Source organism: Pithys albifrons, chromosome Z, assembly GCF_047495875.1.
Source record: "Pithys albifrons albifrons isolate INPA30051 chromosome Z, PitAlb_v1, whole genome shotgun sequence".
In the NCBI taxonomy this organism is placed as follows: Eukaryota; Metazoa; Chordata; class Aves; order Passeriformes; family Thamnophilidae; genus Pithys; species Pithys albifrons.
The window spans coordinates 31572679-31595801 of record NC_092497.1 but is presented as its reverse complement, the minus strand read 5'-3'; the positions used below and the strand labels follow the sequence as shown (position 1 = coordinate 31595801).

At 39.4% G+C, this 23123-nt stretch overlaps 2 protein-coding genes across 8 annotated transcripts in view; one reads left to right on the top strand and one right to left on the bottom strand.

Annotated features, from left to right (window-relative positions):
* The window catches only part of SLF1 (SMC5-SMC6 complex localization factor 1), a 43404-nt gene extending 24991 nt beyond the window's left edge, over positions 1-18413 (bottom strand). The window contains exons 1-7 of one of the 4 annotated variants that reach the window (XM_071581647.1): positions 18280-18413; positions 17665-17778; positions 17430-17505; positions 14262-14502; positions 12056-12218; positions 4091-4222; positions 2832-2885 (exon numbers count right to left, since the gene is read on the bottom strand). In XM_071581647.1, the coding sequence (XP_071437748.1) occupies positions 2832-2885; positions 4091-4222; positions 12056-12218; positions 14262-14502; positions 17430-17505; positions 17665-17778; positions 18280-18288 (789 nt within the window). In that variant the 5' untranslated portion in view covers positions 18289-18413. Of the gene's footprint in view, positions 1-2831; positions 2886-4090; positions 4223-12055; positions 12219-14261; positions 15221-16571; positions 16642-17429; positions 17506-17664; positions 17779-18279 lie in introns of those variants that run through there. The other 3 variants (XM_071581650.1, XM_071581649.1, XM_071581651.1) reach the window with 3 other exon arrangements.
* Positions 18414-18438: 25 nt separating this feature from the next.
* The window catches only part of KIAA0825 (KIAA0825 ortholog), a 291172-nt gene continuing 286487 nt past the window's right edge, over positions 18439-23123 (top strand). For all 4 annotated transcript variants that reach the window (XM_071581646.1, XM_071581644.1, XM_071581643.1 and 1 more), the window contains exon 1: positions 18439-18506. The gene's annotated coding sequence lies outside the window, so the exon portion shown is untranslated. The remainder of the gene's footprint in view (positions 18507-23123) is intronic.

Genomic DNA, 23123 nt, shown 5'->3' with positions numbered 1-23123 from the left:
TTTTTAATGTACATTGGGTAAGGTTACTCAAGACATGGAATCCCAGAACCAGTTTAGGTTGAGAAAAAACTCTAACACATTGAGTCCAACCAATCACTCAGCACCACCAAGACCACCAGCAAACCATGCACCAGATTTGCCACATCTACATATCTTCTAAATCCCTCCAGATATGGTGACTCCATTACTCCAGCCTATTCCAGTGCTTGACAACCCTTCTGGGGAAGAAATTTTTCCATTATCTAAACAACCTGCAAATTGTTTTAAAATTAGTTTAAATTTTACATTAACATGGATTTTGAGTCCAGTTGTGGATTTGCAGTCTACTATAATGCTATAAGATAGCTTCCAAAAATGTTCCAGTAGTAAGCTAAAAACATTTGGACCTCTGGTAAAACATGAAAAAAATTCAGAACAAAAGCCTCAGTGAATGAACTCCACCTCAGCATTAGATATTTAGTTTCTCTAAATATTTCTGATTCCTAATGCACGTGTTGTTACATGACTAAAGATGCTTATTTATACTATTTTCTTTTAATTAAGTTTTTGTATATCTGGTGTTTGCAACTCATATTTACTTCAATTTTTTCATTCATATATGCACCATTATAACCTCCACTAAAGTTTCCATTGGAAATAATGGTTGCACTGACACTTTTGTAATGTTGATTATATGCAAACAGTACATCTAAAGAACAATCAAAACCTTTTTAATGACAGTCAAAGAACAACCTCTCTGCTGCCTGGATTTAAGCTGTGTGAAGATGACAGTATATTGTGCAAGTACAAGCATGTTACCAGTGCGTCACATCTGGTTGATTGCACCAGTGTCCAGCTTTTTACACTGTGATTGAAAGCTTTATCTCTTGAAAATTCTGGTACTAGAGGAAACAGCAACACTGATGCATTATTTTGAAAGTACACTAAAATAAAGACATTTTGGAAAGTGTGTGAGGCCTTTAGCATTACATTCAAGACAAGAAGGAATTGGAGAACTTGCTTTCAGCATACTTGTAAGAGGTAAAGAAGGATGATACAAAACTGAGGTGACATTTGTTTCAGTATCAGGAGACGGCTATTAGCAAAGAGACTTAATAACCAACGAGCTGTACAAAGCTTGGCAGGCTTGCATTCTGACTGATAAGGAATTAGCATTATCTTGTGAAGCACTGCTAGTACAATCATTAACACCTTGAGAGGAGACAAATGAAAAATTCAGGTCCACACACAGTAAGTTGTGTTTTACATTGTGTAATGTGGAAGAAAAGCTAACAAAAGAGATATAAATATTTTTGGGATAATGATAGAGAATAGAACACTTAGCTGAGTTAAGTCTTCCTAGCGGATGCAAACTGAGATGATGAGATATATCAGGTAGTTCTAATGTGTTAATTTAGTTTGTAGGTTTGATTTTACTTCATTACTAGTATTGGAAATGTTTATTGGAGCTGTTTATAAAAGCCATAAATATGGCTGTTTGTACTGCCGATAAAAGTCCAGTATCAGATGAAAAAGCTAGCAATGAATATTCCACAAAACACTACAAGGCAGCGATAGGTTACACATAAGAAAAGTACTACAATTAGGCTTAAAGAATACAGAAAACTAATTTTGGCTTGCAAGACAGCTAAGTTTTTTAATCCATTATTCAAGAAACTAAATACTAGGATTATATTTCAATGCAAATCTGTTCAGAAGCAGAAATGCATACAGCATTTTGCTGATCATTAGTGGTGTTGGACCATGACAAAGGCATTTTTAGTGCTCATGTTTTAAAACTATTTTTCTCCTCCCTTCCTTATTGTGTCAATAGAAAGAAATCAGATAAAGAGATTTCAAGTAACTATTTATGTAGTATGGTTCACACTTAATCTTCAGCTACCAAGAAATATAGTAAGCTAATAATATTTTAAATGTTTCCCTTTTAAAGTAACAGAAGTTACCATATAAAGCACACTACTAGTAGCTTATATTTATTATGTAAAATGCATTTTAAGTACTAAGAGGCAATGTTTCAACATTTTTTAAAGCTTTATTCCTAGTATTAGAGGTAGAAAAGGGAAATTTTTAGAAGTATTTATTTGTGTGTGTGTGGCTCAGCTTCGCGAACGAAGATTTGGGAAGGGCTGTCCCCACATGGGTGTGCCCTTCCAGCCTGCGCAGTGGATTTTAGGTGAGGCTCAGCGTGCGCAGAACTGGCCCCACCGTTTAAGTCCTGAGGTTCATCTGCCATGGCCGAGCGAGCTTGGACAGTGCCAGTGAAGTCCTCAGGACTAGAACCTACAGCACCCGGCATTTCCCAGGAGGTCTCCCATCCGAGTACTAATCCGGGGCTGACCCTGCTTAGCTTCCGAGATCTGACGGGATCGGATGTCAGGGAGGCATTTAACTGCCTTAAGAGGCAATGTTTCAACATTTTTTAAAGCTTTATTCCTAGTATTAGAGGTAGAAAAGGGAAATTTTTAGAAGTATTTATTTACTTCAAATATATTTAACAAAGACTTAACAAAACCTATTGCTGACCTATACCTGATTTATGGCATGTATTAGGCTTAATGAAAATAAAAAAGAGAAATTAAATAGTACAAAAAAAGAAATCAAGTCAATTATGAAACAAGATTGAAAATGTATTCTACTTGCAATCTGAAGGTACTGAAGGTATAACAAGAACAAACAACATTCAACATCTAATGATGCTCTTTAATGCTTCAATAATTTTATTTGAGTTCTGGATGTTTCTTTGACAGCTACTTTTACAATGAAATTATGGTTGCCCAACTTCATAATAAAATACCATATATGCAATATGCCCTCTTTGTTAAAATTCTTACCTGTGGATCACATTTGTTCAGCTGGTCTGTTTGAGCAAACCTGTGCTTAAAAGTCTGTAAAACAGGATAAAGAAAACCTACACACTGGATACAAGTCAACATATTCAATAAATACCGCATAAATCTGTCCCATGACTTTAGTTAAACACAGTTTAACCACAACATTCAACACAGCAATATTTGTTTTTTAATACTTGGATGGTAAAACCATGAAGTAGAGGATTAGTGACTCAAAAGGAATAAAATATGGTCAATTTTTTCTTCCCATTTTTTCGTGTTATTATCCGTTTGTTATTATGTGGTTGCTACGACAGGACATTGTTCCTAGATTAGATATTAAACACTAAGTGTTTTCAGTTTTTCTATGGCAGAATGCAGACTTTGGATTCCTCTTGCAGGTTACCCATAATGCAAAGATATGGCAGTAGGTGCAAAAATGTATTACTTTTATTGCTATATTTGGTTATCACCTAATGTCACAACTTTACTAAAAGATGTTACTAAAACAATCTTTAGGAGAGAATGTATTTAGGATTAGGATTATTCCATCTGCACACTATTATATAATACTGTGAACAAATACAGTTGTCGTGTGTAATGTTCATGAAAACTCAACAACAATTTTTTAAAAAATATCTGGAGGTAAAGTCCTGATAAAACATCACTGATAAAAGATTTGAAGATGCACAGATTTAAACAGCACGAGCCTTCTATTTGCTGATCTTGTTTAAACATTGTGTACCTTCAGGACTTAAAAATTCTATTTTTTTTGCTAATAAGAACTTATAGTGCTTCATGTAAACACGCTCCTACAAAAGTACTTATAGACCATCATCTGCATCACTGTAACTTAACAAGATAATATATCCTAACTCAGAGTAATTACTTTTTTTCTAGATATGAAATAGTGAGTTTATTTACTAATGTACCACTTTTATCAGGATGAGATATGTGATAACACAGGACCAAAGGAGTGCATTAGCTCTATTTTTGACTTACGATAAAAAACATTCACGTGAATCAACAGAATGATATTAGTTTGAAAAATGTGCGACTGTAAGTCAGCAACAAAACAGCGAATTCAAAGACTGTAATTCAATTTTGTTGTACAACATTTGCCACTATTTATCTCATATATTCCAGCAAGATTCAAGTGGTTTTTAAACTATCTACTTCATTAGTTCAGTACTATAATGAAAGATATAGTCAATAATATACATTTTACATTTTATGCTAAGAAAGCATTAACTGTTACTTACCACAGCAAAATACATATGTTTTATAACAGCATTTTTCATTTTAGCAAGTTGCATTTTAGACACGACTTGGTATGTTTCTTGTGCAGCCGGGAAATGATTCATTTGGATATCTTTAGTATTTTGTATTTCATTCTGTGCAGAGCAGAAAAACATAATTCCTTTGATTCAAAGCTAATAGTCTAACCAACTTTAATGTGCTAAGTCTATCTATACGCTGTATTGTAAACCCTTGCATGTCTATGTATGTTTATAAAGTTGTTTAGGGGTCTACACTAAGTGCTAGATAAGCAGCTGGTGGCTTGGAAACAAATTACTGATGCTGAAGGAAGCTGTAGCATAACAACTATCAAAGAAAGCTTCCCTATATTTATTTTTCCTAAGTGACTTTAACTCAGTCACAATCCCTGTGGCTCAAGCAAGAGCTGTGTTTCCATAATGGACTCTCTCTCAACACTTTTTGAAAACTAAAACCAAAGCCCATTTTCAACTAGTCAAATATGTAGTAAGGATTTTTTAAGACTTTTTTTTCAACTTATTTTATATACACCACTATAATGAAATCTTTTCAGTTTTGCCTATAAAACTAAAATAAACTAGTAACTTAAAATGTAAAAGGGTCTTTCACCTTTTTAAATGGTTGTTGGTTGGGGTTTTTTATATTTTGTGTTTAAATAATTTATTCTTTGAGTCCAGCTATCATTTCCAGGTATTTCTTCAGCACAGGAAATGAGCAAATATTTCTTAAATGGGTTTTCAGCTCATTCTGAAAAGACTCTGAGTGACATCATGTAATGGGTTTGATCCATGGTTTCCTCAGTAACTAGGTGTAACTAAGGAAGTGCACATTACAAAGTATTCCACACATGTTTTCCACGTAACAGTAGGAGGAGGGGAGATAGGAGGGGGTGGTAGTTTTCCCTTCTTCTGGGAGCTGGGAGCAGGGAAGCCTGGACGGCCTGTTCTGTTTCTGTTGGTTTTTCTATCCTGGGACGTGGTGAGATTATTTCATACTTGTTCTCCTTTCCTGAGGTCTTTAATTGTTATTTATCTGTTTCATTTATTTTGTTTTGGTTTTGGTTTTTTTTTCCCTATTTCTGGTTGACCAGTCCTTTTTTTTTCCCTTTTTCCCTTTTCCCCCTGGGGTGAGGATCCACGTAGTGTGTACAAATTGCAAATGTACTTGCAAATGTTATAAAATATAATTTCTTTTTAGTTCAGTTCCGTTTCTTCTAAGTTCTTTTCAGTTTTTTTTTCCTTGCTGGGAACACTCTGAGGGGAGGGAGGAGGCAGTCCAGGGTTGATACAAAAATAGGCCAACCTGAGACATAATCTTTGGTGGCCCGTACGGGGAGTGACCTTCAGATGTTTTAGTTCATTCTGTAAACAGAGTCCAGGACAACTGCCAACTGAAGTTGTATTTACAAAATAATTACCAGGAAGGCAGCCAAGAGTACTTTGCTGATATAAACAAGGGTTTTTGTTTGGGAACAGAGGGCTCAGAATAAGGTAAACAACGGAAAGAATAGTTTTACCCTTTTCTAGCAACCACCTGAGGGGTACCAGAGGAGGTCACTCTAACCATGGCCCCTAAGTTGGCATGGCCCCACGGCTTCTTATAGTGAAAGGCCTCTTGTTAGAAGTCATTCTACTCTTCTACATACTGATGTTGGTAACACTTGTTCCCGTTTTGGGAAGTCCCATAGTGAAGAGGCCAAGTCTGGATGATGAATGTAACCCATGTGAGTCTGTCTTCAATGGTGACATTAAAGGCCTGTTACAATGTGGCATTGGTGGCCTGTTGAAATGTGACTTTAACGGCCTGTTAAAAGGGATTCCTATTGTTACGATTGGTTCCAGTTATTACCTAAATTGTATTGTGACAGCCCTAGTGTTTATGAAGGTAATGGAACTGTTGTTTAAGATTGGAAGAATGCTGGCACTCTGTTGCTTCCCCTCTTTTAGATCTAAAAAAGGCCATGCCTCTGGGGGACTCGCTGGAACTTTGGAAGGGGCTTCGGACAGGCCAGTCCCTGGGTGGGATGGAGCTTGGTTGGATCTTGGTAAAGTGCTAGGGCGTTTGGCACCTCCCATTAATTGGGAGTTCACATCAGAACAAGTGTGTGATTCTGATGAGCTGGCCTGCCACTTATCAGAAGGAAGCTTTTCCTATGAGGATCCAATTCTCGGCTTTGTGTTGGGGCCTGGCAAGTGCTCATCGATTTGCCATGGACCACTGTCAAAGGGTTGAGGACAGGATAGGAAATGGAAATATGCCGTCTGAGACCCGTGTAGTTCCCATCCAGCCTACCAAAAGCGGAGTCCAAACACAGCATAAGGCCAATGCTGTTTCTGAGACCCAGACTCAAGCCGAGGTCAACAAAGCCCCTGTTCACTCTGTAGAAACCCAAACTCAAGCTGCAGATCTGGACATGGCTATCTCCGCTGTCCCTGCTAAAACCACAGTTGAAACTCAGATTCAAGCTGAAGCTAACACAGCCTCTGTCCGCTCTGTAGAAACCCAAACTCAAGCTGCAGAGCTGGAAGTTGCCATCTCTACTAAGCCCACAGTTGAAGCCCAGACTCAAGCTGACGCTAATACAGGCTCTGTCCGCTCTGTAGAAACTCAAACTCAAGCTGCAGAGCTGGAAGTTGCCATCTCTACTAAGCCCACTACGACCACAGTTGATGCTCAGACTCAAGCCGACGCTAATACAGCTCCTATTCGCTCTGTGGGAACTCAAACTCAAGCCACAAAATCGAAGATTACCATTGCCCCCATAAAGAAAAAGACGGCAAGAATGAAGGAGACTACAAAACCCATAGAGCCACCCCTGCAATTGGAACATGAAGAAGAAGAAGAAAAATAAGAAGAAAAAGAAGAAGCAGACGAAGGAGTAGCTGCGAGAGAGGAAGACACTGCTGTGACAATGGAAGGAGCGACTGCAAGAGAAGAAAGAGTAGTCACAGTAGAGGAGGGAGCAACTGCCAGAGAGGGAGGAGTGGTCACAAGAAACGGGGCACATCTAATGGGACTGGGACGCGTCCATAAGAGAGCAGAGGGGTGTCCAGATAAAAGAAGGAGATGGTGCAAGTGACCTGGGATAGAATAACACTCGATGATTGGTGCTCTGACTACATACACCAGTTCCCAGTAGAGGAAAGGAGGAGGTCAACATGTTTCCGTCAGCCTGAGAAGAACTGCTTCTACCCATCCAAATGCAACCCTCCCTTGGAGGTGTGATTCCACCTCCCCGTACTAAATCTACATTTGAGAGAACAGATGACTGGGGAAGGCCCTTACTCTGGCCTTCCATGGACTATGTGCTACCTTCAGTCATTGGATCTGATAAACAACGCAGGAGTCCCCTTCCATGGGTGGATGAGCTAGGAGTCTTTCCCCACCGCTTGAATGAGGTTAGAAGTCTCTCTCCACGGCATGGGCGACGTAGGAGCCCATCCCCCTGGAGTGAACAGCATAGAAGCTCGTCCTCGCAGTGCGAACAGTCCCCATCTTTGCGTGAGGGTCAAAAAAGAGATGAGAGAGGTTCCACGAAAGAACGGAAGAGTAAAAACACAAGTGGAGAGAACAGTACGTGGGAGAGATGGATGGGAAATAATGAGGGAAAGTGAAATTACGTGATCACTGACCCCAAAGGAGATTTGGGATATATGAAGGGATTACAGTTGGTTGCCCGATGAACGAATCCTCACCTGGCTGGTGTGATACTGGGACAATGGGGCTAGTAGTCATATGCTGGAGGGTCATGAAGCACAACAATTGGGATCTTTTGCCCGAGACTGAGAAACAGAACAGGAAATAGGACAGGGGGAGATGGCATCCAGTCTCTGGATCTGAATCCTCTGTGCTGTGAAGGCAAGATACCCATTTAAAGAGTATCTGATGAGTGCTCCGAAAGAGTGGAATACCGCAGAAGAAGGCATCCAGTATCTGTGGGAATTGGCCATGCTAGAGATTATATTCTCTGATCCAGGTTACTATGACATCATGGTCTCAGAGAAGATTGCATGCACACGACCAATGTGGGATAAGGTAATGGAAGGTGCCCCTACGCTTTACATGTCTTGTCTGATATCCGCATACCCTCTAAGCTTAGACAAAATAGACGTGGACAAAATGTGTCAATGAATACGGAGAAGATCGGAAACTACGAAGGTCCCATCCAAACTCTGGCATTCTTCCCTCTACAGTGGGGAAGGGGTAGAGAGAAATACTAAACGCTCTGTGTATGAAGAAGAACCTAAAGGCAAAAGTTCTAAAGGTCGCAATGAAGGATCTTGTTCTCATTCTCGTTCTAGTTCTCGTTCTTGTTCACCTCATGCGACATGAGGGAAAACTGGAAGTCCCAGGAGTAAGACACAGGGTGAGCGTAGTGTCTTGTAGACCGTTCTGCGTAAACTAGGGAAGAATATGAAAAAATGGCACGGTGAACCCACCCCTAAACCTGAGGCCCGACTGCAAGAATTAAAACAGAAATTCGCTGGCAAGAAAGCTGTCCACATAGTTGAAGCAAAGACCCCGGAAAAGAAACATCGATCTCCGAGATGCAAAAGAAGCAACTCCCTCAATTCTGATGAAGGAGCCTCTGACAGAGCATTGCTTAAGTCAGATGGAGAATACTCTGACCAGGAACAACAATAGAGGGGCCCTGCCTTCTGCCAGGAGGAGGAGAGGGACCAGGATGATAATCGGGTTTACTGGGCTGTGTGGATTCGATGGCCTGGCACATCGGATCCTCAGAGATACCAAGCTTTGGTAAATACTGGTGCCCAGTGTACATTAATGCCGTCGGAACATGAGAGTACAGAGACCGTTTCTATTTCTGGAGTAACCAGAGGGTCTCAAGACCTATCGGCGGTAAAGGCCAACATGAGCCTAACAGGAGACCAATGGGAAAAGCCCGTTGTGACAGGGCCAGAAGTCCCTAGCATCCTTGGTATAGACTACCTAAAAAAAGGACATTTCAAGGACCTGAAGGGGTATCGGTGGGTTTTTGGTGTAGCCACAGTGATTGAAAAGGAGTCCAAACAGTTGTCTACCCTCCCTGGTCTCTCAGAAGACCCTTCTGCTGTGGGATTACTCCGAGTCAAAGACCAAGAAATACTGATGGCCACTGCAACTGTACATAAGCGACAGTGTCGTACAAACTGAGATGCTGTGATCCCCATCCATAAGATGATCAGAAAGTTGGAGAGTCAAGGGGTGGTTGATAAAACACACTCACCCTTCAACAGCCCTATCTGGCCTGTATGTAAATCAGACAGAGAATGAAGACTGACTGTGGACTATCGTGGCTTGAATGAAGTCACTCCACCGTTGAGTGCTGCTGTGCCAGATATGTTGGAGCTCCAGTATGAGCTGGAGTCCAAAGCAGCAAAGTGGTATGCCACTATTGACATTGCTAATGCGTTCTTCTCCATTCCCTTGGCAGCAGAGTGCAGGCCACAGTTTGCTTTCACCTGGAGGGGTGTGCAGTACACTTGGAACCGACTGCTCCAGGGGTGGAAACACAGCCCTACCATTTGTCATGGGCTGATCCAGGCCGCATTAGAGAAGGGTGAGGCTCCAGAACACATCCAGTACATCGATGACGTCATTGTATGGGGAGACACAGCAAAAGAAGTGTTCAGAAAAGGACAAAAGATTATCCAGATTCTCCTCAAAGCTGGTTTTGCTGTCAAAAAGAGCAAAGTCAAGGGACCTGCCAGAGAGATCCAGTTCCTTAGGGTGAAATGGCAAGATGGACGTAATACTTGTTTGAAAATAAAAACAGCTACAAAAATATTTTACTGCATGGATTGAGAACAATACATTTCAGTAGGAGTTTCAATGTATGCTTTTCTTCAAATACACACAGATAAAGAATACAACACCTTTTTTATTTTAGATAAATATACATCTAACTACAAAACCAGACTCCTCTTGAAGTGTGATGAATTAAGAATGTAGGTACAGGTGAAATGTTTTGTTGGTCATATACTGATAGCCAATTTTTATTGTGAGCAGGTGTGGAAGACTTGGCATAGCTTGCCTACTAGTTCTAACACCTAAACTGGATGGATGAATCAAGTATGGGAAATATGGGAAACACCAGTATGCAATGACAAGATGTAAGCACTTTGTACTTTTAAGTTCTTAAGATAGTGTTTCAAAAGTTACATGCCTGATTCTTTTTTCAGATTTTCCCTTAAATGTGTAGTTCAAAACAAACGTATTTGGCATGTGCATAACTGTATTTCTAAACAAATATTGAGTTTGTTGCACATTTAGAAGATGGTGAAGTATTTCTGGTAATTACTAAAGAGTGTAAGTAGTTTTTGGTGAGCCAGGAACAACTGAACTCTGATGTATTAACTACTCTTTACTTCTTGTGGCCCTTTGCACACATTATTTTCAATGCGCTCAAAAAAATACTTACATTCAAACAATTTATGTACAATCAAGGCAGAAATTTATGAACTCCAGCATGCATACGACAAAGCATTTAAAGTCACTATTTGAGACTAGCTTTATAAAATCATGCATGTGTTATAATATCCTGAACCAATAATTTTGACACCTTGCAGAATCAAATAATTAATGACAATCCCACAGATTATTTCAACAGTAGAGTTATGAGGCTGAGGTAACTAGACACTGAAATATAAACACGAAGCAAAGACTAGGTTAAAAAAATTCACATTGAGAATAGTCTGAATACCAGTGCAGTTCCACTGAAAAAAAGAGTATAATAATGCTACTTGATGAATAATAATGCTATTTTGCTGAATTCATCATTTGGATACATATATGGATGGTTATGAGAGGAAGAGGATTTACATTTGCTAGAAGTAGCAGTCAAATAGCATGTCTACAAATTTACAAAGCTGGAACAATCTAACAAATTATGTGCCAAGTACTTCTGGGACAAAGAAAAGAGCATGTGTGCAATATTCTTTGATACAACCTAATGCATTTGGACAGGTGCTGTGATTTGATTTCCTGTTTTATTCTTTTCCTTCTAGGAGACTAGGAGTCCTAGCAGTTTTCTCAGTACTTCAGTTTCATTAAACAGAAAACTAGTATTCTCTTGGCATCTGAGGTGAGTTACTTTAATGAAATCTAAGAAAAAGAAGTAATGTGGAAGTTAATGGACTGGTTAAGATTGAAAGCTGTTATCAGAACAGTTTCCCTGAACAAGTTTCACTAAGAATAAGCACCAGAGTAAGATGTGTTTTATTAAGAGTGTAAAAATTATGACCTTCCAACCTTTTCACCTTTTGTAACAGCTTTACTACAGGGAGAACAAAGTGTTTTGATCTGAAGAATCCAAAGGATTTTCAAATGGTAACAAACAGTTTTGGCTCCTACATGCTTGCAAAGATAGTACTGTCAATTAGCAGTTGACTGAAGTCATCTCAGAGTCTGAGGAACTACCATTCTGAAAGGATATTCTGATGTCTTTGAGTATTCCAGACCAAAATACTAAGTTCTGAACAGTGCATCCCATAAGCAAACAACTATGAATCATTGGGCATTGTTCTTAAGGGAAAGAGTAACAAAAAATTCTAGTTCTACTGAATTCTGCACTAGTCTGGGACCACGTCCAGACAGTAGTCTGTAGACTTTATAACCTCTTCAGACAACCAGTTAGTGTTCCATCACCCTCACAGCAAAACAAACAAGTGGTTCCTGACTTTCACAGAGAACCTCCTGTGACTGTTTGTACTCACTGCCTCTTGTTCTGTAACAGAGCACCACAGACAACAGCCTGGCTCTGTCTGCTTTGCACCCTCCCATCAGATATTTGTGTACATTCATGAGCCTTCCTATCTTTTGGATACACAGTCCCAGAATCAGAAAGTTATCTTACCTTGAATTAAATTATAAAGCAATCAAGCTGATCATACTCCCCTGTGTTATCAACACTGCATTATTTACAGTAATCAGTAAATTAGCTTACTTACCTCAAAAAGGTAATGTCCTAGATATTGAAAAGGGTAGTATCGATCTTCAGAGAGACATTTTTTGTTTTGCAGAGGACAAACTTTATTGCCGATGAATATATGAGTTATATTGTGCTCTGCATTATGAAATGAACATATGGTTGCCTTTCCAGCTTGAAGAACTCTAAATAAACACATTTGGAAAGATTTATTTACTGCATTATATTAATACTGCCTAAAGCTACAAGAGAATTCACAAATTACAAGCATGTAAGTGCAACCGAGTAAGACATCTATGTATGTATGGCATTGCACAAACTTCATTAGAAAGATAAAAAGGGCACTTCATAGCCTTCAGAAAATGAAAGAGCCCACCTAACAAGACATCTGTCTCCTCACAATTTAATTCTATTAATTAATGTACACCTCCTACATATCTCATAGAAAGCTTTACCTGTGCACTTTCTCAAATATCAAATTTGATAGCAGCTATAATTTATTTCATTATTTCCCCTAAAATGATGACGGTCTTTCAATTAAGTCTTCCTATAAATTAAGCAGTTTACAAAAAAGGAACACCACTTTTTTGAACTGTAACACAATATTTTCATAATATGTAGAACACACTTTCACAACACATTTACAGTATTGGTGCTGTCCAGTATCATATATAGAGAACAGATTTGTTTGTCTTTGGGACACCATTACACAAGAGTTTTCCCAGGGACAATTTCCAGAGCTGTACTGGTGCAAGTATTCCTGTGTTTTAGAACAAGATGCCAGACAACAAAATGCTGCAAAAATAAGGTCTTGTGACATTCAGGTATGTAAACAGATAATGCTACTGGTCTCATGCACTTACTAATCCAATAGCTAGGCACTAAAAGCAAAAGAGCATATAAAGGCGGAAAAAGGCACAGTATTGTTAAATACTAGAAAAAAATTGTTTTTTTCCCAAAGCTATAGAGGCCTTTATGATTGAAAATAGTACTTGCTGAAGACAAGTATATCTACCTGTCAGTGTTCTGCAACTGAGTAAAAGGATTCTCATGTTGACTGTATAGGAATCAGTCTGGGAAAAAAGACATCTTCCACAAAACTGCTTGTTCACCTGCCTTGCTGATATAGTTCCTGTAAAAGGTTATTTCTATTGCAATCAGATGGTTGTGCAAGACAGCATTTCAACATTGTTATCAGGAAGATCTGCATAAGCAGTTTTATGGAAAAAGAAGCAGCATTTTTCTCAAGTGTAGCAGGACATAATAAACTCTTCCACTCAGCCAGGAAAACAGCATACTTAGAATGCTTTCAGTTGGCAAAATCAAAAGATGGTAACTTCAGCTACACCTCACTTTGTCTTTATGAATTACAGACAGACAGGCATTCTGTGATGTAGCATACAACCTCATGGTATGTTTCACCAAACTGGACTTCTCTTCTTGCCTGTACATCTGTGGAATGTCCAGATCAGAGCACTCCTAACACTAGGATTTCAGCAGAGAGCGGGACAATTTTTGATTGATCAGAAAGCTCTAAAACAGTGTCAGGAGACGCTTCTTTTACTCTACCAGATGCAATCATTAAATATGCTCTGCTTGTAATTTAGTCCAGCATTTAAACCAATGAATCCAAATGTGTAGGAAGAGTATGGAAAAGAAAAATAGTTCCAGAATTCTTGTACTTCAATTGTTTTCTCTCTTTTCCTTTACACCTTTGTCCTTCCATTCCAAACTGTTTGTATTTACAATGTATCAGAAACATCTGATACAAATTAGATCTTCAGAACTACAAGAAGCTGTTATACAGATGTGACACAAAGACTGACCAAGTCAGTAACAGTGTGGCCCAGAGTCATAAGACACACTCTCAGGTCAACCAACCAAGTGAAGTAAGATATCTTGTTACAGCTAACATCCACACAAAATGAACCATAAAGACTGTGTATCTTGCCTCATGAGGGGAGTTTCTCTTGGCAGCTTACTTGACAAAAACATACACAAATGCATTTGGTTTTGATACTACACTAAAAAAGTAAGAAAAGCAGTGATGTTACAGACTTAAAGTCATTATAAAAACACAGAAGTATGTTAATGAAACGAATTCAGAATATGGAGAGCTAGAGGTTGCTGTGGACCAAATTAACTGGGATGGAAGAACAAAAATCTGTTCAACTGTACAATAAGTACCCCATTGTACATCATTTAATCTTAAAGACATATACTCCTACCTTCTAATAGATGCAATTCGTTTACCATCTTTAACGAGGAGGACAACTTTCCATCTGTGGAAGGCCCCTGGAGCACTAGAGCGTGTCAGTTCTTCCCGCCACCTTTTAGGTGCTGATTGCATTTGAAGTGAATAATGGGTATCCTTTTCAATTTTGTATCCCCATTCATATGTTATTTCATCAAGCCATCTGCCACTTTCAGCACTATTAATTATGTACTCCTTCGTTAGTACCCACTTTCCTAAAAAGCAAATAAACTGTCAACCACAAGAGACTTTTTTTGTGCAGACAAATGGCAACCAGCTGAAGAACTAATTTACGATTACCTTAAGCCTTCCTTGTGCAAATGATAGCTGGAATTATAAGTATCATTTTAAAAACTTCTTCCTGTTATAAGGGTTCTCAATTTCGGATTTTAGAATCAAATATCTCACAAGGCCACTGAAAATGATTGTTCTGTTTTCTTTAAATGATACAACAATAAATGTCCATCTCCTCAAAAATCTCCAAATACATTTTTTCAGCTTCCCAGATTTGGTTCTTAATGAATTCCATAGAATCTCAGTACACACTTTATTTTTAATATCATTTGACACTCACACAAATGCACTAAAATGAAGTAATATTTTAATACCAATGATTTAGAAAAAACTAAACTTTTAGCATGTAAGCTTCTTCTCTTATATTTACTCAATATTACTTGCACTGCTAGTATAGTGAATATCAATATTCAGGGGACATAGTATTAGACTTTTTTCTGTCCCCTTTCTTCTTTTCACATCCTTTTCTCTCATCCTTTGGCTCCACTTCCTCCACCTCTCCTCGTTCATCTTCCACATGTATGCTTTCGATATAGTATGTAATGGTCTTCCCCTTTTCTCTGTCTCTTCTTACAGGTTCAGGTCAAAAGCAGTGGTTAGTATGCTGTACATGTATTGAAACACTACCTACAGAAGACACTGTAAGAGAAATTGACTTGAATTGTGCAAACCTAATTGGTTTCACCAAACAGCAGGGTTGACTGGCAAAATGTCTCAGTGAAGGACCACAGATGGTACTTTTATAGAACTAGCACAGGCACCAGTAGAGTTATGACTGGAAAAAGTATGTTGTGCACAATCTGTGTGTTAAAACCACTTCCATTCAAAGTTTCCATGTCAAAACTTCTGTCAGCATGACAACTGGCATCCTTTAGTATTACTGCTCAACCCTACAGAGTTCTACATGTGTTTAATCATCCGTCTTCATTACTTAGAAAAACTTACAGTAGGAATGAATACCCTGTCTCTTCTATCAAGAGTTAAGAGCAAGGATTATGCAAAACTAGCACCTCTTCAGGATTAAAAACTACTAGATGGTATTGGTGAAGATTTCTAAGTAGAGAAATATAATAGAGTTTTGCATGACCCCTACACACAAGCATGAAATCAAGAAATTTACATGCATCTTTAAACCCAAATATATGTTTAGTTATTTCTATTAAGATAATCTGTTCTAAAAATTGCTTTAACAGTTTGGTATAATATGATATATGGAAAATAAAGATCATGTTTAAAATCAGTACTGTGATACCTCATAACTACAAGATAGTCTAAACTCATTGTAGAATCACCACATGTAATTAGTCTATAATGAAATCTTAAAATACAGAATTCTCATGCTAAAAACATCTAACTTGTTTATGTATGGGATTTCAGCACCAGGCCTCAGTTAAAGGGAAAGCAAGAGGAAAGACCAGAGTCTGAAGACCAGTGTCAGAAGTCTGGAAATTTTTCTTGCTGGATAAACAGGAATATAGAGACAGTGGCCTTTACCAGTGAATGTTGTGCATGAATTTGGTGTCAAAAGCCACTCTGACCAGGGGTGTCCATACTCTCTCTGCCCTCTTAAGCATTTCATTTTTAAGTGTGCATGTGTAACACTGAAATCACATAAAAATGTAATAAATAATGTTTTAACCACTATTTCTATCTAACAAAAACATCCTCTGTCAAAAAAGCATCTTATCACAAAAGTTATGTGTTAGCAGTTCTTGCTAGAAAACTCTCACAAACAAAACTTTCTGCTGAAGCCTGCCTGCTACTAGAGTTTCTTACAAAGCATCTGGCCAGCACCAAAATTTCCTGCCATTGTGAGGTCTTCGAAACGTCTGGATAAGCCACATGCCAAAGATCATGTACATGGTTTTTCAGACACTATAAAAACCTCAAAAAAGACAACTTGGAAATTAAGTCGGGGGTGTGGGGAAAAGAGAGAGAACCAGCCACTACAGTTAAGAATCACTCTTCCTACCTCCCCCTTTGGCCTCACCTTCCCATCTTCTTTCTCTGACAAACAAGCTGCCTGCCATCAGAGACTGGGGCTCTGGTGACCTGAAGAAAACAGAGATCTGGCATGCTACATGCGTGAGTTCTTTCTCTGCTAAATCAAGACCTGGCCCTGCTCGGCTTGGGGTAGACTGCGACACAGCTTCACGTGTTCGACAGATCCCTCCACAGAATGCGGACCAGCCGTGTTGCATTCCTAAGTAGTGAGGGGCCAGGCACCACATCTGCATTTCAAGACTGCTGCCAGACCCCCCTGGAGCCACAGAGATAACATCGAAAGCAACAGAGAAACAAAGACAAAAAAAAGGGTAAAAACTGCTTTTCCCCCCCCATAGTAATTTGGCAACAAAAGGTAGCTTTTTGGTGGTAATCTTAGTATTTTCTTTGCTTCTAAAAGTAATCTTAGCGTTTTTCTAACTTTTCCTTATTTCCTCTCTCTAGGCATCTCTTAGCAATTAATTAATTAATAATAATATATCAGTTTTTTAAATTAATGGATAACTTATTTTGAGTTTTAATTTTGTTGCGGAAAATATTCAAACCTAAGTTCTTTCTGCAATAATTTGGGTATGACTTCAGGATCTAATACACAACAAAGCTTTCTGTTTGGGAACATATGTAAATCCAACAAAGGCAGATAGCAGGACTATAATCTAGGAAAAAAATTCAAACAAAAAAGAAGTAAATCATAACCTGAACATATTACTATGTTAAAAATCAAAGTTATTGGAAGAAGAATGAGACAGTTCACTCACAAAATGAAAGCAGATAACCCTGTTAAGGGTTCTTTCCAGACCTATGCTGTGATGCTACGAAATATAACAGCAAACCTTCTACTCACCAGCAGCACAGGCAGCTAGGATCTTCTCACTCTTGCATAGCTTTTTTGCTACAAGATGTGTACAATTTCTGTATTTCTAACAAAACAAAACCAAAACAACACACTTGTATTACTAGAAACAGTTTAAATTCCTTGGCTATTTATATACCACTGAATTACTGCAGTTTTTTTCTTTTAAGGCTTGCATTTTTACTTTCTGTTCTAACCCTCTTTATTGTACTTTAGTGAACAATACCTTACAGTCTATGAAAACACAGTTCAGTTTGAACAGCCATTTGAGCAGGGTCTTTTTCTCTTGATTTTTAAATCCAGTTATTTGGACTATGCGTTTCTGGCTGCCACTTGCCACCTGGTCAAAGAAAAAAGAACCAAAAGCAAACATTAGCCCACAAAATATATACCATGAAACGTTGCTTGCAAGGTCTTTCTAGGATTTCCTACTTCTTTTCCGTTACAATGGGAGAACACACAGAGGGGAAAGACAGCTGCCAGAAGCATAAAATGTTCTCCCTGCCTGCCACTGTTAGGACACCTGAAAGGCGATAACGGGGTAGGCCTGAAACCCCCAAACTGCGGCCTACAATGGGCCGACCACTCCGACTCTGGCATCTCGGCTCCGCACCCGGATGCCCGTAGGCTCCGCCGTTCAAACCCTTGCTCCCCTGCTGCGCGGTCCTGGCAGGTGCGGGAGGCTCTTCTCGGCCCCCGGGGGGTAACACGCCGCCCCGCCCCGCCCCGCCCAGCGCAAGGAAGCGCCACCGAGGTGCGGTACAGTGGCGCCCGTCCCGGCCAGGATCTGTGGAGCGAGCTGCCATCGCTGCGGTGGCGAAGCCCTCCGGCCATCACGTACACAGTCCATGGGCGTGGGGAGCGGGCGCTGTGCTAGCGCCCTACGGTCCCTCAGTTCGCTTCGGTCCGGCTCGGCCGCGTCCCCCGCTGAGCTCTGCACCCCACTTTCAACCTGCGGCGTGTTCCCGCCTTCCCCCGGCCCGCCCCGGATGTGGCGGAACGGTTGTTCCCGGACGCTGTCACGGACGCTCCGTGGTCGCCGCGGAGCCGCTGGGGGAGCCCGGTCGGGTAAGTGGCTCTGCCGGAGCTGCCCTTCCTTTTACCTTACCGTGCGACCGGGCCTTGGCACCGAGCGGTACAGGGCTGGGATCCGCTGCGGCCGTCCGTAGAGCTCCGGGGTTCCCCTCGGCCGCCTGCTCTCTTCCGCGGCATGGCCGCGCGCTGCGCAGTTCCCCGGGCGGCCGAGGCTCTGGTGGGTACCCGCTTCTGTAGCGGGAGAGCTGCGCTGGTGTCCTGAGCGGCCCTGGCGCTGTAGGCCCGTCTTCCCACCTCAGCGTGGAGTGGGAAGGGGCGGTCTTCCCGCAGACTGAGATGAGGGACCCCTCAGGGCTGGTGGAGGCGGGGGCAGACTGGGGACACGTGGTAGAGGGCGAGCTGGGAGGCGCGCCGGCCCTGCCCGGAGTATAAAAATCACCATCTCTGTTGGTCGGCAGAATTAAAATTGCGGAAGGCGGGCTCATAGGGGTATGCTGGATGACGGAAGAGACCTCAGAGAGTAGAGAAAGCTGACAGATGAGCTAGGTGGAATTCTGTCTAGATGCCAGATAAAGTTGGTTTCCTCTGGAGAGCCAGGAAAGGGACCAGGGAATTGTGACCCTCAGTTCCATTTTCTCGGTATCTCAGAGAAGCTTTAAAAGTGTCTTGTGCCACATGATGGTTGGTCCGCTGGGCAGGTGACCAGATGCTGCTGCAGCCAGATGATCAAACCACGTATTGGGATTTCCACCCCGTTGGTGCAGGCATTCCCTACCCCACTGATCAAGTTGGTACAGACTCTTCATTATGAGAGTCAGGGTTTGATTTTTTAAAATTAGAAAGCAGTACAAAGAGGTCAGAATATTATTAAACTTGTATCTCAAGCTCTCAGTTTAGGATTTAGAAATGTAGAAATGTCAAGATGATGATGGTTTGTCAAACTTTGGTTTAGTGTTCCACACTTCATTTTGGTCCCTTCCGTATTTGAGATACGACTTTTGACTATTCCTGTGTTATGTAATGCACTGAAAGGATAGTGCATAAGAAGTCTGTGAATACTTCATATCAAATAAAAGTAGCTTTGTAGAACACTTTTATTCCTTTTTTTTCTACTATTTGAGACTAGAAGACATGCATCCTCATTCAGATGGGAAAGAAAAAGATTGAATTTGACTCCTTAGAGAATTGAGTGGTACTTTCTCCCCTTTCAAATGAATTTTCCACAAATGTTATAGTGGGCAAGTCACAGTCGAGGTAGCTTTTAAGACTTGCAAGTTGAGTTATGTGTAGCAAAACTTTCACAGGTACTGACTTTTTTTCACCACCACTTAAATCAGTAGACACAGTGCTTTGAACTCGTCACTGCTATAAAGCATAGGTATTCTTTTGGAAACTAAAACCAAAACCACCTAGCTGCAGACATGTAAAATTTGACAGCAGATTGGGCACTTGGTTTTAAATCTGAATTTCCCAAATATTGAAACAATTCTTCCAGGCCTCAGATGAGTCCTGTGTTGCTGTTTATAAAGTATTCTCGTACCCTTAATGCTTACTGAAGTTTGTCCTATCTTTTGTTTCCTTAACATTGCATTTATATTTTTGTATGCAAGCATGATGAAATAACCATCAGCAACTTTTGTCATTAGTTTATTTATATAAATGACACTGAAAAAAACTTTAAATATTCAGAGTTAAATAACTACATTCATTGCTTGCACTTCTTGATTGAGAATGAAGGTTAGTTGTGTTTTCTGTTTTGTACTTGTTGCATCTCTATACCTTCACTATTGATTTGTCAGGACTGTAGGGGTATTAATTTAATTTTTGTATACTTTATTTTAAACAGTTGATTCTTCCTAACTAGAGCTAGCTATTAGTCGTTACTTAATTGAAAACTAATAGCAGTTTCTGCCACAGGAGGGGAGAAGAGTGCAGCGTATAATACTGTAAACTAACTCCTAGGGAGAAAGTTGCATAAAGCTGTGAAACTGTCAGGGGAGGTTTAGGTTAGAAAAGGTTCTTCACGCATAAGGTTGTTGGGCACTGGAACAGACTCCCCAGGGAAATGGTCACAGCACCAAGCCTGACAGAGTTCAAGAAGTGTTTGGACAATGCTCTCAGGCACATTCATAGTTCAATTGCTCAGTATTATAAACTATATTTAAGCAGTTTTAGATGGTATCAATTTTTGCACATTCTCTTCTACAGCACAAGTGACATCTTTCATAAAAATTGAGAAGTGTTTTTCAGTGCTACGTAAATAGTATTTCACTTATAAAACTTCTAATTACATTTAAAGGACTATCAAGAATGGCTGTACAGCTCTCATGGCCTCAATTCATTAAGAAGCCAAGATCAGAGAAATAAATATTCCTTTTACTCTTTCATAAAAATAGTTTACTTACAATGTATGAGGTGCCCATCTCTTTCAGACTGTCTTGATTTTATTTAGGGACACAAAAGAGAAATTTCATTTTTGTTATGCTTTTCTAGCTTTCTACCTTCTACTTTTTGTTTCCTTTATGTTCTACATGTAATTGTATTATTGCTATGTCTTTTACCATGAAATTTTCCTTCTTACATTTCCCAGAGATAGCTAGTTTACTTCACATAGTATATAGAGTTATCTTTCTCCAGGCCTCAGTGGTGCTGCTGCCATTAGTGGGATCATTATTGATCCCTGTCTGTTAATCTCACAGCCTTTTTCTGTAAGCCTCTACCACTTTTTTCTTTAATTGTGCAACTTTGTGTTTGAGAGGGGTTTTTTTTGGTCTTTTGTTTTTGGTTTTTCTTTTTTGCAGTTTTTTGTCTCTCACTAAACTTTTGACTTCTTGTGTTGAAAATTTGCTGTAATTTCTTGCAGCAATTGTGATAGTGGTAGTCCATGCATAAGCATCTCTTCCGATGTGAAATATCATCTGTCGGATTTTTTTATCTAGTGGAAGATATTTTGCATTATGTGATTACAATCTTTTCTATATCAGCTGACTGATTACAATTTCAGAGTTTAATAAAATTATTCATTAGATCTGTTTTACTTCTGTTGTCTAAACATAACATGTATTCTTTTAAAAAAGTATCATTTGACAAAACAAAACTAGCAATGCTATAGACAAATTTTGTCAAACATTTAGTAATCACAGTTTTGTAAAAACACCAGTCCTGAGACTACACTGCAAATCAGTCATAAAAGCTACTAAACCAGTATGAAGTGTCTCCACACTGCCTGCATGTGGAGAAAAATCTTTGTTCCTCTTTAAGTCCACTTTGTCAGTCCATCTTTAGTATGAAGCACTATCTCTGGCATTGTTAAAACTGAAGGAATTTGAATTTTTTCTATATTGTTAAGAGATTAAAAGAATTTAAAAAAAGTAAGTCCACAGAAGCTATAATAGCTTCATCATCATCATCATCATCATCATCATCATCATCATCATCATCATCATCATCATCATCATCATCATCTTTCTATAAATGTACCTGTAATTTCCTTCATGTAGAAGAAATGCGAAACAGGCAGCATGACAGTTGCAGCTTTTCTTAAAGCCTTACTGATTATATAAACTCTCAGTAACTTTGTACTTGGTTTTAAAAACCAAAGAGGTATCATTTTTCAGTATGTTCTTTTCAGGAGGTATCATTTGTATTTCTTTCATTTAACCATTTTTGTTCCAAAGGATGTTTATTTTCCTGTTTATTATTAAGCTCAGCCTGTCTTATCTCCTTGCATTTACCTACCCTTCTTCCAACTCACATTCTGTTAGTGTAGGTCCGTGAGTCTGTTGATGATTGAATATAGAGAATGCACAGCATTCATCAGCTTGCTCAATAACTATTCTGTGCATGAAGCTATGCTTTATGCTTTATTAGTTCAGTCAATTAGTGAACTGTGTTTTATTAGTGTGTATTTGGTCACTCATGACTTGGACTAAGGTTTTGTTTCTTTTTTCTTTTAAAATACAGGTAGTGGAATGGTTTAATTTTGCATTTAATACTATTTTTTCCTACCAGATAAAGTTCAACTTTCTTTTATTTGTCTGACATGAGTTAGTCCCTCACTGCTTGGCCCTGTCCTAAATCTGCTGTAATGCCTGGAAGACTTAATTGACCTAATTCCCCCACTGACTTTCTAGTATTTTTTCCTACATGGGAGATCCATTCTGATATGGCCAGCAATTTTTCATTCATCAAAGTCCTCTAACCTAATTTTTTTTTTTTTGAGAATACCTGTAAGCTAGTCAGATTGTGTTTGCTGATTTCTTATTTTTTGACAGTGTGGTAAAATGCGTTTTCTTTGTTTTTTGTTCTTTTTCTTTCTCTAAGTAACTGGTGTTAACATTGCGAATGTAGGCAATGCTAGCAGATATTTTAACTTTTTCTTAATAATGGTATGTTGTTAATAGCTATATATATAATACGAATATTTCAGAATGGTTTCTTCTCTGCAGTAACACCTCTCTTCCCTCTCTTCCCAACTGCATGGCTGATGCCCAGAATGGAGATGAACCCTGGCTCACAGATAATAGAAAATCAATTTAATATAACCAGTGGGGTAACATGTTGCATGTACACTTTTTACCTTCTTTGTAGTTCACCTGAGCTCTGTGCAGAGGGTAGGGAATAGGTATAGATGATTGTGGGTGGAAGGAG